This window comes from Pteropus vampyrus, unplaced genomic scaffold (assembly GCF_000151845.1).
Source record: "Pteropus vampyrus isolate Shadow unplaced genomic scaffold, Pvam_2.0 Scaffold87, whole genome shotgun sequence".
Classification (NCBI taxonomy): domain Eukaryota; kingdom Metazoa; phylum Chordata; class Mammalia; order Chiroptera; family Pteropodidae; genus Pteropus; species Pteropus vampyrus.
The window spans coordinates 564,103-578,660 of record NW_011888868.1 but is presented as its reverse complement, the minus strand read 5'-3'; the positions used below and the strand labels follow the sequence as shown (position 1 = coordinate 578,660).

At 42.5% G+C, this 14,558-nt stretch overlaps 1 protein-coding gene and 1 pseudogene across 7 annotated transcripts in view; one reads left to right on the top strand and one right to left on the bottom strand.

The window, feature by feature from the left end:
- The window catches only part of CLASP1 (cytoplasmic linker associated protein 1), a 246,389-nt gene that overhangs the window by 218,076 nt on the left and 13,755 nt on the right, over positions 1 to 14,558 (top strand). For all 7 annotated transcript variants that reach the window (XM_011363638.2, XM_011363642.2, XM_011363639.2 and 4 more), the window contains 3 exons: positions 1,081 to 1,327; positions 3,513 to 3,703; positions 5,371 to 5,499. In XM_011363638.2, coding sequence (XP_011361940.1) covers positions 1,081 to 1,327; positions 3,513 to 3,703; positions 5,371 to 5,499 — 567 coding nt within the window. The remainder of the gene's footprint in view (positions 1 to 1,080; positions 1,328 to 3,512; positions 3,704 to 5,370; positions 5,500 to 14,558) is intronic.
- On the bottom strand, positions 8,537 to 8,650 carry LOC111742177 (annotated as a pseudogene).

The following is a 14,558-nucleotide window of genomic DNA, read 5'->3' as shown; positions in this document are numbered from 1 at the left end:
TACTGTATACTTGAAATTATATAAATATATATAAATAAAAGAACCACTGTGGTAGAATTAAAAGAACCACTGTGGTAGAATTAAAAAAAAAAAATGCATAAGCACGGAATTACAGAGATCTATCTTGTCAGTAGCACAAGTAAACATTTTGCCATAGGAATCACCCAGTGTAGTCTGGCTGCCTGTAAGTTTTCACTTGTTCTTTAGTCAGCTGTCTGGGATGAGGAGAACGACAGTTTTGTTCTGTTCCCAGCAGTTGGGCTATACTTGCTCTTGTTATAATGCCACCCTGCAAAGGGTGCCAGACAGACCATTGTGACTCAGAAGAAAGGACCCCTGAGAGCGAAGGCTGCCAGAAACGTGATACATGGGCCAGAGGACCAGGGTTTTAATTTATTGAAGACAAGATTCAGAATATATTAGAGAAAAGTTTTTTTTCCCAAAAAATAATAAAGACCTGTTTTTGACCCAGCATAAAGACGAACTCTGAGAGTCAGAAACATCCAAAGGAAGAATGATCTACCTACAAGATACTGGGTTCCCCTGAGATTTAGCCATTGTTTGACTCACCACATGGTAGGGATATGTACAAGGAATTCTTAGATGGTCGGACCACTTTAGATCTTGTGATGGTAATTGGGGGAGCGTTGGTATGTCAGGGCATCATTGAGGAAACCTTTTACTGTTTGTAATGAAAGTGATAGGCTACAGTGTTGGCACATGAGATTCCTGAAGAACTGGGATGTGAGGTATACAGTACTCATTCTCAAGGGACTCTTCAGAATTTCATGTTCTTAATCTCTCAAAAAAGGTTTGAATAAAGTTAATCACCAGATACAAAGTAAAATAGACCTTATGTGTAGACTAATGAGTATACAGATTTTGAAAACATAAGCATATTTAGTTTCCTTAAAGGTAGTTTATGAATTAGGTATTTACAAATTGAAATTCTAGTAACTGTCCTTTTGTTAGTGGCCAGATTTCAAGTGAGAAATCTCTGGCTCTCCTAACACTTCTAAAAATTTAAAGGAAAAGTTTGTTAACAGTCCTAAAAAGGAACTGACAGTTTGTTGTGTTCAGGTGTCCCGGGACGGTGGCGTTGCCACCCCTGCCACTGAAGGCCGGGGTGGCAGTGATGTCGTGGAAGGAGGCCGAACAGCTCTGGACAACAAGACCTCCCTGCTCAACACACAGCCTCCGCGTGCCTTCCCAGGGCCACGGGCGCGGGACTACAACCTGTATCCCTACTCAGACGCCATCAACACCTATGACAAGACAGCCCTGAAGGAGGCCGTGTTTGACGACGACATGGAGCAGCTTCGAGATGGTTTGTCTTTCTTTGCTTGATTGTCCCCCATCCAGAAATACCTTCCATGGGCTTCCCCTCTTGTCAGACCGGCTCTGGGCATACTGGTCAGACATAAACGGAAACGTTGGGTTTGTTCTGGTTAGTCATTTGTTCAACAGCTATTTGTTGAACTCCTACTGTGTGCTTAGGCATGGAAGGCACAGCAATGAACAGAAGGTCACTGTTCCTGCTTCTAGAAGCTTTAGCATCTAGTCTAGTCTAGTCACGGCAGTCAAGAAATACACAGTCACACAGATAACTTAAAATTACAGCTGTGACAGCTGCGCAATGAAGGAAGGCTAACTATACCCCAGCTAACTGCTCATCAGGAAAGGCTTCACTGGGGAACCAGGGCCTGAGTGGAAATCAGAAGGACAAGGGGAGTAGGAGAGTAGCGAAGTGGGGAGCAAAGGCTCCAGTAGCCGCTGCCCCGGGCTCAGCATTTGGAACAGCTTCTGACCTATGGAAGTAAGTCCTGTAGCACCATTGAAAGCCTTCCCTCTTCTCTCGCACCAGCATTTACCCAGGGCTTCCTGGAGCTGCTTGATGTTGGCCGTGTCCTGTAGTTGGGAGAGAGGGGATCTGATGTACACTGCGCGCTTGCGTTACCATGCGCTTGCTGCCGTGCTAGTGTTTTCCATACATTACCTAATTGAGATAGAGGGAATTATTTCCATTTTACAGATGAAGAAACAGGTCCAGAAGGTTAAGTTATTTGTCCCAAATATAACATACTTGGTATGGAACAGAATTAGTTTGGCTTTTTTCTGACCCTGTGTTAAGACCAATGTCTATTATTAATAAAGTAACAGGTGAATAAATATGTATTGGTATGATGGCATTTTTATCTGGAACTTAATTGTTTTTCACCTCACTGTCATGTGCACGTGTCCCTGGCCTCAAAAAGCTCAAGGCCTGTCAGGAGAAACAGATTGATCATGGTTGCACTAGTAGGAGGAGAGGGCCATGCTGAAGGCACATGCTGGGTTAAAGAAAGAATACCACTCAAGCAGTGATGGAATCCTGAGACATAAGAGAAGTCTCTAGTTGTTTAAAAACAGAAATTGTTTCAGGGGTTCAAAAGCATAGTCCCCTGGCTGTTAATTGCTAATTCCTGGTTGGTAGCAGCTCAGTATATACCCAAGCCTCTGTTTACTGGGTAGTAGGCAATTTGTAGTGTTCATTAGGACTTGCACTTTCTAGGAGTACTGGACTATTCTCTTTCATTGCTCATAGAAGTGGTACATCACTTACCTTATCCATTTGTTGGTCTCGTTGAAGATAGAATAGAGATTGGGTTATTTATTCAGCAACTGTATCATAAAAGTCTTAAAAGGGTGGGGATGGGGGGGAAGATGATAGAGTTCTTTAACATTTCAGACTTCTTCATGTGTTCATTCCTCAGTCTTAGAAAGTAAGGAAATATGCAAATACAAACTTAAGTAGTTCCTGATGATTCATCTAATTTTTTTTTCATCCATTGTATTTAAAGTGAATTCAGAGTTGAGGTCTGTTAAAAGAACATGGAAAGAGAAGGGATATGCTTTTCTGCCTTATAAACCATGGTTCAAGTCCCCGCAAATTGTTATGCTAAGAGAGCTTGGCATGTTTTACAGTGCGTGAATTAGTCCATAAAGAGTCTAAACACCTTGGTTTGTGTTTGTTCACTGAGCTAGTTCCTAAACTCCGGACATTCGAGAAGGAAATAGATAATGATCAATCAGATGTGATAGTGAAGAGGGCCTTGAGGGAAATGCGTGATGTGTGAACCTCAGTGGATTTGACTGTTTCAATGCTTGGGCTTGACTTAGAACTGTTGCAGTGGAAAGAGTTTGGATAAAGAAGACAGTCATGGGAGTGAGGGGTGCTTTTGGAGAGTTTCTCCTCTTTGCCTGACATGAAAGGGGAAAAAGATGGTAAAGGGTAGAAACATTAAATACTGGTGCTTGACACCTATTCTCCCACCTCTATTTTCACAGTTAATTTAGTGAGATGATCTGCTGAGGGTATGAAGTGGGGGTGGGGAGGGGCGCGGGGCAGAGCAGGAGGAAAGGTATGATGGGAACCATCAGTAAGGTGCCTCTGGGAGACTGTGCTTCACTGAGGGTGCCCCTGGAGCCAGGTGTGTCCTTATGCAGTAACCTCTGTCTTGCTGTCTCACAAGTGCCCATTGACCATTCTGACTTGGTGGCCGACCTTCTGAAAGAGCTGTCCAACCACAACGAGCGGGTGGAGGAACGGAAAGGCGCCCTACTGGAGCTGCTCAAGATCACGCGGGAAGACAGCCTGGGCGTCTGGGAGGAGCACTTCAAGACCATTCTGCTCTTGCTTTTGGAGACACTCGGAGACAAAGATGTGAGGAGCTCTCTTTGTTCCGTTTCCCCATCATCATGGGGTGCTCAGGCTTTGGCTCTACTCTGTATTGTGCTTACTGTTTACATCAAACATGTTTCAAATGTTTTCCAAGCACCAAATAGTAAGGTAATGTTTTGTCAGAAACATCCTAGCTTATATGCAGGCTTTGTCTGTAGTTGGCTTTGTAATTGATGAGGGGAACTTGTTCCTGCATCAGGTTACTTTAACACAAAATTTTTTAAAACTTCTTTAGCATAAAATGTGTTTTTTTCTGGTGAGTTTTGTTTGTGTTTCATGTGTAATTGAGAAACAGAGAAGTTCATTTTTTAAAAGACCCTGCTAAATGCTGCATTTCATGAAATTCTGTCTTGGTCCACTCTACATATGTTAGCAGTTCCACTCAAGCAACAGGTTCAGGAACCGTGGATTTTTATTATTGTCAATTATCTTTATTGTAATTATGAAAATAAAAAGCTCTCTTCACACTGACATTTGAATGTGACAGACTAGGCATTTGCTATAATCCACATGTGGCACTTAGTAGATAACTCTTAAAGGAAGGAGGAATCTAGTCAGACTCCTACATTTCATGCCTCGTGTAGCTGGTCCCTTATACGGAGACTGGAATAAAAACCCATTTCTCTGCACTGGGCTTTGTGTAGGCTCACAGAAACAAAAATGAACGTGGTGAAGAGCTCTAAGGGCAGGAACCAGGCAGAAATTCAACACAGCCCGTGGTAAAGGTCATGCGCAGGGTAACTTGGTGGTGGCTTGATGGAAGATGGGAGAGCAGAAGGCTGGTGGATGACATGATGACTGATTGCTTTCTGACGCTTACAATTAGTGGTTTGGTATAGGGCTAGTAATGAGCGAAGAATGGTAATAAAAGATCTGTTAACTTTTCTCGAAATAAAATATTGGCTACTGAAGGATTTCTCTTTGGTTGAGCTTTGTCGTTGGGAGAAAAAGCGATGTCATGCAGAGGGCAGGTAGATGGTGTGTTAGTTTGTGAATTGTACAGGTGAGTGACAAAGAATCAGGATGTACTTTTGGACTGTGTTGGTGTAAACTCCATTCTCTTTTATTGAGATTAGGAGTCTGTTTGGAATGGCTTTCCTCCAGACGCATGACTGGGGCCTCAGGGTCCTTAAGCAGCTCGAGGCCTGTACAGTTCCCTTCCCCTGTGATATCATCATGCGGAAGGTGGGGAATAATGATGACAGATCTCCAGCTGTCTTTAGAGAGTTCACAGACTTACAGGTTATGTTGTCGAAATGTTTAGATGCTTTTTACCCTTTCTTTTGTACATGTTACAAAAGGATAATTTGCGTATCTAAGCCTCAGGAAATCTGGAAATCCCCAGGAGATTGATAATGAACTTAGATGTATTATTCTCATTTGGTCCTCATTTGGCTTATTTAAGAAACCTTCATCAGATTCTTCTTAGATGTTAGATCCTGGGAATGTCCCCATAGGCACAGGGCCTGCCCTCCTGGAGCTGGCTGTCGAGAGCCTCTGTCAAGTAAGCAGTGCGATCTATGTCAAGATGTCTGCAAGGTGCCAGGGAGATCCAGAACTGAATGCTCGATCTCGTTGGACCCTGCTAACTGGTGTGTATAGTGAAGTGCTATGTTTTCGCGTGTTGATATCTTCTTTTTGTACTCCAGCATTCCATCCGAGCACTAGCACTGAGAGTTTTACGAGAAATTCTGAGAAACCAGCCAGCAAGATTTAAAAACTACGCCGAGCTGACGATCATGAAGACTCTGGAAGCCCACAAAGACTCCCACAAGGAGGTAAGCCAGGCCTGAGGCCTGGGGATGCTGAAGCAGGTCTGGAGCGCAGTTAGTTGTGTGGGGAGAGAGGACTGTGACTTAGTATACAGCTTCGAAAAAGGAGTCTCTTCCTCTGAATTCAGCCTGTGCCCTACTGTAGGGTGAAAACCCCATAGCCGCCATGGTGGCTGGGCAGCAGTGCAGTTCCGGGTCCATTGCCTCTTGGTAGGTCCCCAACTCCCTTTCCGCGTGTGCATTGGGCTTGGCCCATCCCTGAGGGATTTCCCATGTCAGAGGTTCTCATTGCTTTGGTCAAAAGGTAGAGGAGTCTTTCATTTCCTTCTGGTATTCAGCATCTGGCCGTCTGGTGTGGGAGATCGAGATGGCTTTGAAGATACAGACGCCTTTAAACAGGTCCCAGACAAGTACTTAAACAGACTCTTTTCTTGTGCCAGAACCTTGGAGAACTTATTTCACCTTTTGAGCCTCAGTTTCCTCGTGTGTAAAATAGAAATGGATATTATCACAAAATTTCTTGCAAGAATTAAATGAGACAAGCAGCAACTGGTTTTGGCCCTGCTTGACAACAGGAACTACACTGTTTTGGTCTTCCTTCCCTGCTGGCCCTTACAATGCACTCCTCCCTGGCTGTGCCATACCTCTTCCACTGGCTCCTGGACATTTATTACAGTGCTAGCCGACTGTGTCTATGGTTCCTGGCACCTCACATGCCTGTCAGAGAGCAGGAAGGATGTGTTTCTGTGCCTGGCACACATGCAACAGACATTAGACACTCAGTAAATCCTCGTTCAGTTGCTCACTGAGTTGTTCCAGCCCCTTATGTCTCGCCAGTCCTTTGAGTATCAGGAGCTATCCTAAGTAAAAATGATTTCAATAACATCCTTCCAATAAAAGCCACTGTGGAAAACAGGACCATGTTTATAATTTTAGAAAACTTAATATGGCAAATGGTGGCTTTGACTCCAAAGTGAGACACATAACCACTTGCTCAGTTCAGTTTCTTGGCTCACATGTGACTCTCTCATAAGCACACTCACGGATTAAGAGAATTGTGATTAGAGCAATTCTTATATCTACAAAAAGAATCGGACCATAAATAGTGCTTTTTCTTAGTTTAGCAGTTACGTGACTATTGAACAATGATCGATTTGACCTCCTCCAATCCCCACCATGATTGCAGGCTCAGCACGGGGTAGGTGTCATGCTCTGTCTCAGCATCTCCACACCTAATAGTCCTAATGCACACAGGTACACAGGTGGTAAATGTGTTTTCAAACCAATAATTTAGGCTTCCGGTATCTGGGTTGGTTGTGTGATGATGATTATCACTCATGTTTGAATAAAACTTTCGACTTATAACTCATTTTCAAAATGTGAGGACCAGATGAGCTAATATTGTCAACAAAATTATTCCTGGATGAGGAAAGAGTGTCCAAGAGGTGCCTTAATTTGTCAGATATACATGGCAATTACAGGTAGAACCAAGGTAGAAACCAGGTCGTGTGTCTCTTTTAAGAGGCAACTGTCCTGTGCTGATTTTTTCTTTTCCTTTTTAACCACAGTAGCTTCTCTGTAATGAGAGCACATGAACAAAAAAATGAAACAAAATTGATGTTCTGTTACATATACAATGTCAGTTGTTTTCACTGGGGAGGACATACCTAGAATGGGGCATTAAGGTGGAACTAAGCCATCTACATTGTGAACTACTTTCCTGCTATCCTCTTGGAAGATGTCTGTCTTTATTTTTTTACTTTTATTTATTATTTTTTTTCAGATGTCTGTCTTTAAAGTGGGCATCCTGACCTTAAACTTTGAAACTGTAACAGTGGACTCTAAGAAGTCCAAGTTAACAGAATTAAGTAATCCATTTACTATTTGTTTTCTTGAGTGATTTTGTTATTTTTTTCCCTGCAAAATGAGAAATTTAGGAGAGTTCGTTCTTAGGGGTGAAGTCCTTTAAATTGCCTAAGGGACAAAAGCAAAAAAAAAAAAAAATCTGCTGCTTAAAGTAAATTTAGCAGCACTCAGTTGCCTGTAATTCCTGTGACCCAAGGGTCTCCACGCTGCTGTCACTGATTACCTGATAAAGCAGGTGGAGGAAACATTGTGTTCTAGAAGGAGTGCCTTTATTGGCAGCCCTCCCTGCTTTGCATACTTTCAGGCTCACCTTGACTCGGTTGCCCTTGATGTTTTCCTTATGAAACTTTACTCTGTCACTTGGCCAGAAATTCCTGACTTGGGCTCCTATACGTTTAGGTTTTACGTATGGTTTTTGTTTTTCCTTTCCTTTAAAATTCTTCTAGTCCTTCTTTTATTTTACCCAATCTGTGTCTGTTCCATTTTTGATTTTCAGAACAAGATCGTTAGATTCACATTAAGTTTGTGTTGTGGCCATCCTATTGGCATATATTGCACACAGTATTTCTCTAGTTATTATACTTTCTCACCATTGCATTCAAACATTTATTCAAACATTATTTAAACATTTGGAAAGGATCCAGAATGTTTCTAGACCCAGTTATTACATAGTCATACAGAGGCAGAGTCTGTTTGCCTGTCTAATTAGTACTTCCACAGTGCGTTTGTCCCGGGACTTCCTTCTCATAAGAAGCTGGTTTTGTATGCACAGACAAAACCCAGGATTCAGCAGGAGAGGAAGAGCATGAGACCTGTCAGGTTGACACAGGGCTGCTCTGAGAGACATTGATACCAGATGTCTTCCTTACCTTCTGTGGTGGTGATTGCGCCATGGTGCACACTGAAGTTCTAGCTGTGGGACCGTAGCAATGAAAGACAATTCTTGAAGTGAAATTTCTGTAAGTTGAGATTTATCATAAAAGCCCTTACAGGAGGTGAATAATGCAGAGGTTATGATAAAATGACTTGTTTTATCATCCTATGAATCACGGTCTGTTTTCTCAGGGTCTTTTAAAAGGAACTGTGCATGCAAAATGTTTTTCTTACACTGAAAATGTACCAAGGACTAAATCTGTCCTAATTTATGTAATTATTAACCTTTTATTTATTTTTTTAATACCTACAGCACCTGATATTCCTAGGTAGTCTCCCATCCAAGTACTAACCAGGCCCTACTTAGCTTCCAAGATCAGATGAGATCGGGCACATTCAGGGTGACATGGCCGTAGACTATTAATCATTTTATACGTAATTAGTGTAAGAATAATGGTTGCTCCCAGTTATTATGTCTTGCATATAAACTTAAAAGAAACACTAACTCTATTTCTTGAAGATAATCTAAAATTCATACTTTTCTGAACTTGGCTAGATTAGTGAATATTCAGTTACACTTGCCTAATAAAAGAGGAAAATGTCAGCATCATTTTATGTCACTATACTGGGTCACCAAACATTTCTTGCCACACACAAAAGTTTTGGTGTATGAGGCATCAGAGTCCAGCCTCAGGTGGTATGGCTTGTTTGAGAAAGTTTGAGTCTTGGGTAAATATAAAACAACCACTATTTTGTCTCCAGGGGTTTTATTTTTAAATTATTTCTAGTTAATTTTGTTTTATGACTTCAAGGAATTAAAAATGCCAGACCAGAATTATTTTTAAAATAAAAGAGAACTTTTTGGGGACTAGTTTTCTGGCTTCTATTTCACTCAGCTAGCATGGTGTGTCTTAAGCAGCCTTTTGGCAAATGCCATGACCAGAGAAAAGCAGTAGTGTGTCAGAAGGCATTTTAGTGAGCTGATGTTCTACTTCAAATACCAAAACCACTTGTTGGCCTCGTCTTAACCAGCCCCCTGCACTCTGGGATGGCCCTGAGGACCCTTGTAGGACAGCAGCCATGGAGTCAGTTGGTTCTGGAGAACAGTGCATTTGGTGAACCTGGAAAAATTACTTCACTTCTCTGGACCTTGGTTTTTCTTATCTGTTAGCCCAGGGAGTGGACTAGATGATTATCCATGTCTCATGCACCCTCAAGATAATAGACATTACTACTGAGTAACAAACCTAAACCTTCATAGACTCTAAATCTCTAGTTTTCCCTGGGCCTAATCATGAGATGTGGCCAGAAGCCCGTTTCCTTTGTGTTTGTTTAACAAAAAGACAAAATCAGAAGCCTGTATAGTTGTATAAAGGTTCAAAGTTGCTGAGCCAATAGTTTGACATTATTAGCACAAACTCTGGTGAATGTTTTATTATTGGAGGCAAGGGGTTGGGGCGGAGGCAGGGGGAAGTACGCTAGTCTTCAAGGAGCATATGGTTTAGTTGAGTTTAAAGCAAAGGAGTTAACATGTGGTTCAGAGTGAAGTGCGTTAGGAGTTTGGAGTGGGCTGGAATAGTCAAGAAAGAATGCCTGAGGTGTTAGAACCAGAAATGGACTGTAAAGGAGTAATCAGGGAGAGAACTCTAACAGCAAGTCAAGGCATCATGGCCAGAGGGAGGGAGTGTGGGCGTAGGAGACATGTCTGGATTGAATCTCCTGGAACAAGACTGCCATCATGTTCTCTATGTCAAGTGGAGATGTCATTCCCACTTCACAGAGCTGTTGTAAAGTGCCACGCACAGTGGTCCAGTTGTGGACACCAGCGGCAGCTCTTGCTCCTACTATTTTTCAGGGCAAGGGGAAATGGTTCCACCTCTGGTGGACTAACCCTCATAGGAGCCAGATGTGACCTCTGCCCTTTAGGTCCTGTAGCTTCAGAAAGAGCATCTTATTGAGAGAATCAACTTCTGTGAAGAACGTGGTCAAGAGCGCCATTATTTAATGTCCAGACCTTTGAGTTTAGAGTTTTGAACACCTGGGTTCTCATCCTGCTTTTCCCAGTTCCCTGGCTGTGTGATTGTGGACAAGTCACAGAAGCCCTCTGGATCTCTAAGATGCTAGGTGAATGGGGGTATCAGGAATGCATTATGTCCTACAAGTCTTGCCCTGCAGGGCTGACATTATAAAGTTAAGTGAGTTATGTGGCTGACGTTGTGGAAAACTGAAGACGGCTGCCTTTTTTATCCTCTTCCATTGAAGAAAGTAGATCAATTCTGAATAGAATTGTTGTCAAGTCGTTTTAATTTTGCACAAAGCAAATAAAACCACATTTTTCTGAATACATCTAAAAAGGCTCTTTAAGTTTAGTTGCATTAACTTTACAACTCCAATGAAAAACAGCTGCATCTTTGGACTACTGGATTAGCTGAATCTGTCACTATCTACACTGGAGTGGCTGTCATCTTTAGACTGGAAAACACCATAAGTTTTTAGAGATGGATATTGGAGAGAAGAGAAGCCTCCAGGATGAGTGACACAGCTACCTCCTGGGCTCCCAGACCCTTCTGACTCCTCAGCACTTTCCCCTTTGGGCCCTAAATCTGCCCCTTGAGGTAGGCCAGAGTAGTCTCCCACTAAGAGCTTTAGTATGTTTGAGATAGCATTGCCCTGAATCTGCTTTTCCAGGCAAGGATGTGATGGCCATGTTATTAGAGATCATTTTATTCAGAGTCTGCTTTCTGAAATTTTTTTGTGTGTGCATTTTTCAGGGGAGAGCATTCATCAGGTAGGGGTGGAAGATAAGGTTTTGTAATCCAAAATAATGTAAAAATTCTTGAATCAGTTCTCTCCCTCATTTTACCGATGAGAGAACCGAAACCTAGAAAGTACAAGAAAATTTCCCCAAGATCACCAGATGACAGAACCAGATCCAAAACTCAGGTCCTCAGACTTTGAACCTGGAGCTTTTCTTCTTTCCTCTCTTCCTCTGATCGGTTTTGAGCCTAGCTAAATGAGGACTCGCATGCCAGGTTCAGGTCTGTGTTGGTACTGCACCTTGAATCCCAGAATTTATAGATAGCAGTGCCAGTCTTTCACCAAAGATGCAGTTTGGCGATATGCTGGTGGATACTAAAACCCTGTCAGATCTATTTTTATAAGGTCTTTGCAGCTTTTCCCAGAAGGTGGCGCCAACCTTTTCCTTCGCTTCCAAATGCTTGAGGAGCTAAACTAGGGATACCCTACTAGGAAGACTTCTTGGATTCCAATCATCGTTTCTGAACATTTGCTTTTTAATTTATTTTTTTACTTTTATTCTTTTTTTTTTTTTTTTTAATTGGGCCAGTGATTCTGATGTGTCTGTGACAGGGCCAAATCAAACTTTGCGAACTTAAAACATGCAATCCAAATTTTGACAAGTTTTGTGCTCTAAAAGAAACCTTATCTTTAAGCAAACATTCATCAATATTCAGAGTAATGATCTCATTTTTTTAAAAAAAAAAAGAAATTAAAACTTTTTCTAGCTAGACACTATTATTTCACTAACTTTGAAAAGAAGAATTCCTATATTTCTAACCAGACAATAGCAAAATCAGCCAAGTTGGAACAATTTTGATAGTTTCAAGATGGATTATGACCCAAAAGTCTACTCGATCTTGCTCTCTCTCAAGAATGTGCTCCACCCCATTTTAAAATCCTTGTATTTCTGGCCACCTTGTATACTAAACAGTCTTGTCCTCCTTTCTTTCTGCTGCCCATGTTTACTTTTGCTCTCTGTTTGCTTACATTTATAATCTTTGCTTCTTATGTTACATAGAACACGGGGGCAAAACCTAAAGTTCATACTGATTTAGGCAGCTCGCCCAAAGCGGGGGATTTGGCATAGAGAGGGAAGTCAAGAACACCTACCTACCTTGCCAAATCAGTGTCTGTCTTCAGAAGTTTTCTCAAACCTCAGTAAAAGAGAGATTTACTGAAGTGCAGCTGCTGGCGTTTTATTTTCATATGTTTTCAGAAAACCTCATTATGTTAGATACATTTGATTAACTGCTTCATGCGGGTGACATCTAGGATTCCTGAGTTTTATTAAAAAAAAGTTGGCCTTGGGTTTAGGTTTGAGCTCAGTATTGTCTGAAACAGCTTGTTTGCCCAGCTGCTCACTGCAGGGTAATTCACTTTAACCTGAATGACAGTGGAGCACACACATAGAGACAAGAGGGGAGGAAGGAAGCCTCATGACGGAGTTCTCACTGTGAACCCGGGAGTTTATTTCCGTGTCTCACTGATGCCTGTAGCATCCCTGAGGGGCGCCAGGGGGGTTTTAGTTTGCTGCTGTCATGGCCATTAAGTGGCGTGGCTGACTCAAATCCCACTGTGGCACTAAAGCCTGTGTCTTTGAACCCACTGAGCTGCTTTCCACCTCCTACTGGGATCTTAACGTCGATTCCTGTACATCACTGTTTTCTAACTTAAATGGGTCTGTGAAATCATCCAGTACTTTCTGACCTCTTTTTTCCCCATGTCTTAAGAGCTAAGACTCAAAATTTCTTCAGTTAGTCAGCATTATTCAGCTTTCTGGCCAGTATGTTATACCTATGAAGAGTGATTTCTTATAGTAGAAAGGCACTGATTTAAGAGCATGGTCTTATTGTATGATCTATGTGAACTGAGGAGGAAAAAAGGCACTGCATCTTAGGTAATTCATTGCATGATGGAGCACTTCTAAGAAATATGCTACCCCTCTTCAAACAACTTAATGGAAAAAGCTAATCTGAGCTAAAGTCTTTTTTCCAAAGAACAGATCTGTTTCCATCTTTCCAATATATCACCTAGAACAGGCCACCCTGGGCCTTGTATAGTTGATTTTCCTAAGGCTGAAGTTGGTCATTTGTGGATATCTTGCCTTTCTGGACTAGATCCTTAACTGGAACATGAAAATTCGGATCAGCAAGGCATGCCAAGAGGTCACATTGCATTTTTAAAAGTATACACACTGTAGGGAAATTAGTTTGACAGACATTTATCGAGCACCTGATGTATATTGGACATCAGTTGTGCTAGGTATAGAGGATAGAAAGTTGACTGAGATTGGAGCTTTCCTTCAAGGAACTTTTAGTCTAGTGGGAGAGAAAATTTCACCAAAATGTTTTAAGTGCAATGATCAAGGTGTGCACACAAGGCTTCCTGGAGGTTCTGCTGCAGTGAGTGGGTCCTAAAGGATGACTTGGCCCAGCCAAGTGAAGATCACGAGTGAGAGACATTCAGGAAGAGTGCAGGGATTAGACAAGGGCACTGAGATGTGACTGGCAGGGCATGCGCAGGGTGCGCCCTCGGCTCAGGGTTACCAGGGCATCGTGGGAAGAGAGAGGGCTAAAAATGCAACTGGACAGGCAGGCAGGATCCAGGCTTTGTTGGCCTACCATGCTGGACTGAAGAATGTGCACATGGTCATCAGGTTGGCATTTTAGAGACGTTATTAGAGCAGGCCGACCCACTTGACGTGGTCAGTAGACTGGGTCGGAGGGGTCCTCTGGACAGAGGTCTGCTCTCTGTCAGCCCCGGAGCTCCCAGGTTGGCTCCTGTGCCTCTTGGTAGCACCTCTGCAGCCAAGCCCCGCTTCTGGTATTGTTCCTCCAACAAGGCCTAGCTAATAGCTGTCACGTGTTTTGTAGCTACAGGTATTTGAGTGTTATCCCTCTTAATCCAAATAATTGTAAAAGTAGGTGTTTTTAAATCCTCATTTTAAGAATTTTTAAAAATTGTGGCTCAGACCGATTAGATGTCTCGCCAAAGGGTTGAACTGAGGTTTGTCTGCTACACTACTCTCAGAGGTTATGAATGTGGCCCTCCAGCTCTGGAGGCTACCTTCCTTGGGGTGAAAGGGTCAAGGTCATACACATGCACCAGAGCCAAATAGCACTCTACTTTCAGGGGACCTGTGTAGAGAAAGCTGTACATTTCCAGAGGACTGAGTTGGCAAGAAAAAAAATCACAGTGGGCCTATTTTAAATAGTCTTATTTCCATGTGTATGTACAGTAGAGTGACGGGCCATAAATGTGGCTAAGTTAATGTTTGCTGAGGGGGAAATCTGCTCACTTAAACTGAAGTGCCTGGGAAGGCTAAACCCAAACCATTTGCTCACTGTAGAGGAGGCGGAAGCAGGGGTTTCTGGCTCAATAGGGCCAAGGGCCTTTGCGCCAGAGGAACTGCTGCAGAACACCAGAGGAGCCTTCTGCAAACATTCATTTTACTTACTGTCCTTTCCCACCCTCCTTCTGTCTAATCTTGGCCAACTGCAGGAAGCTCCTCAGTTAGCAGATTCCCA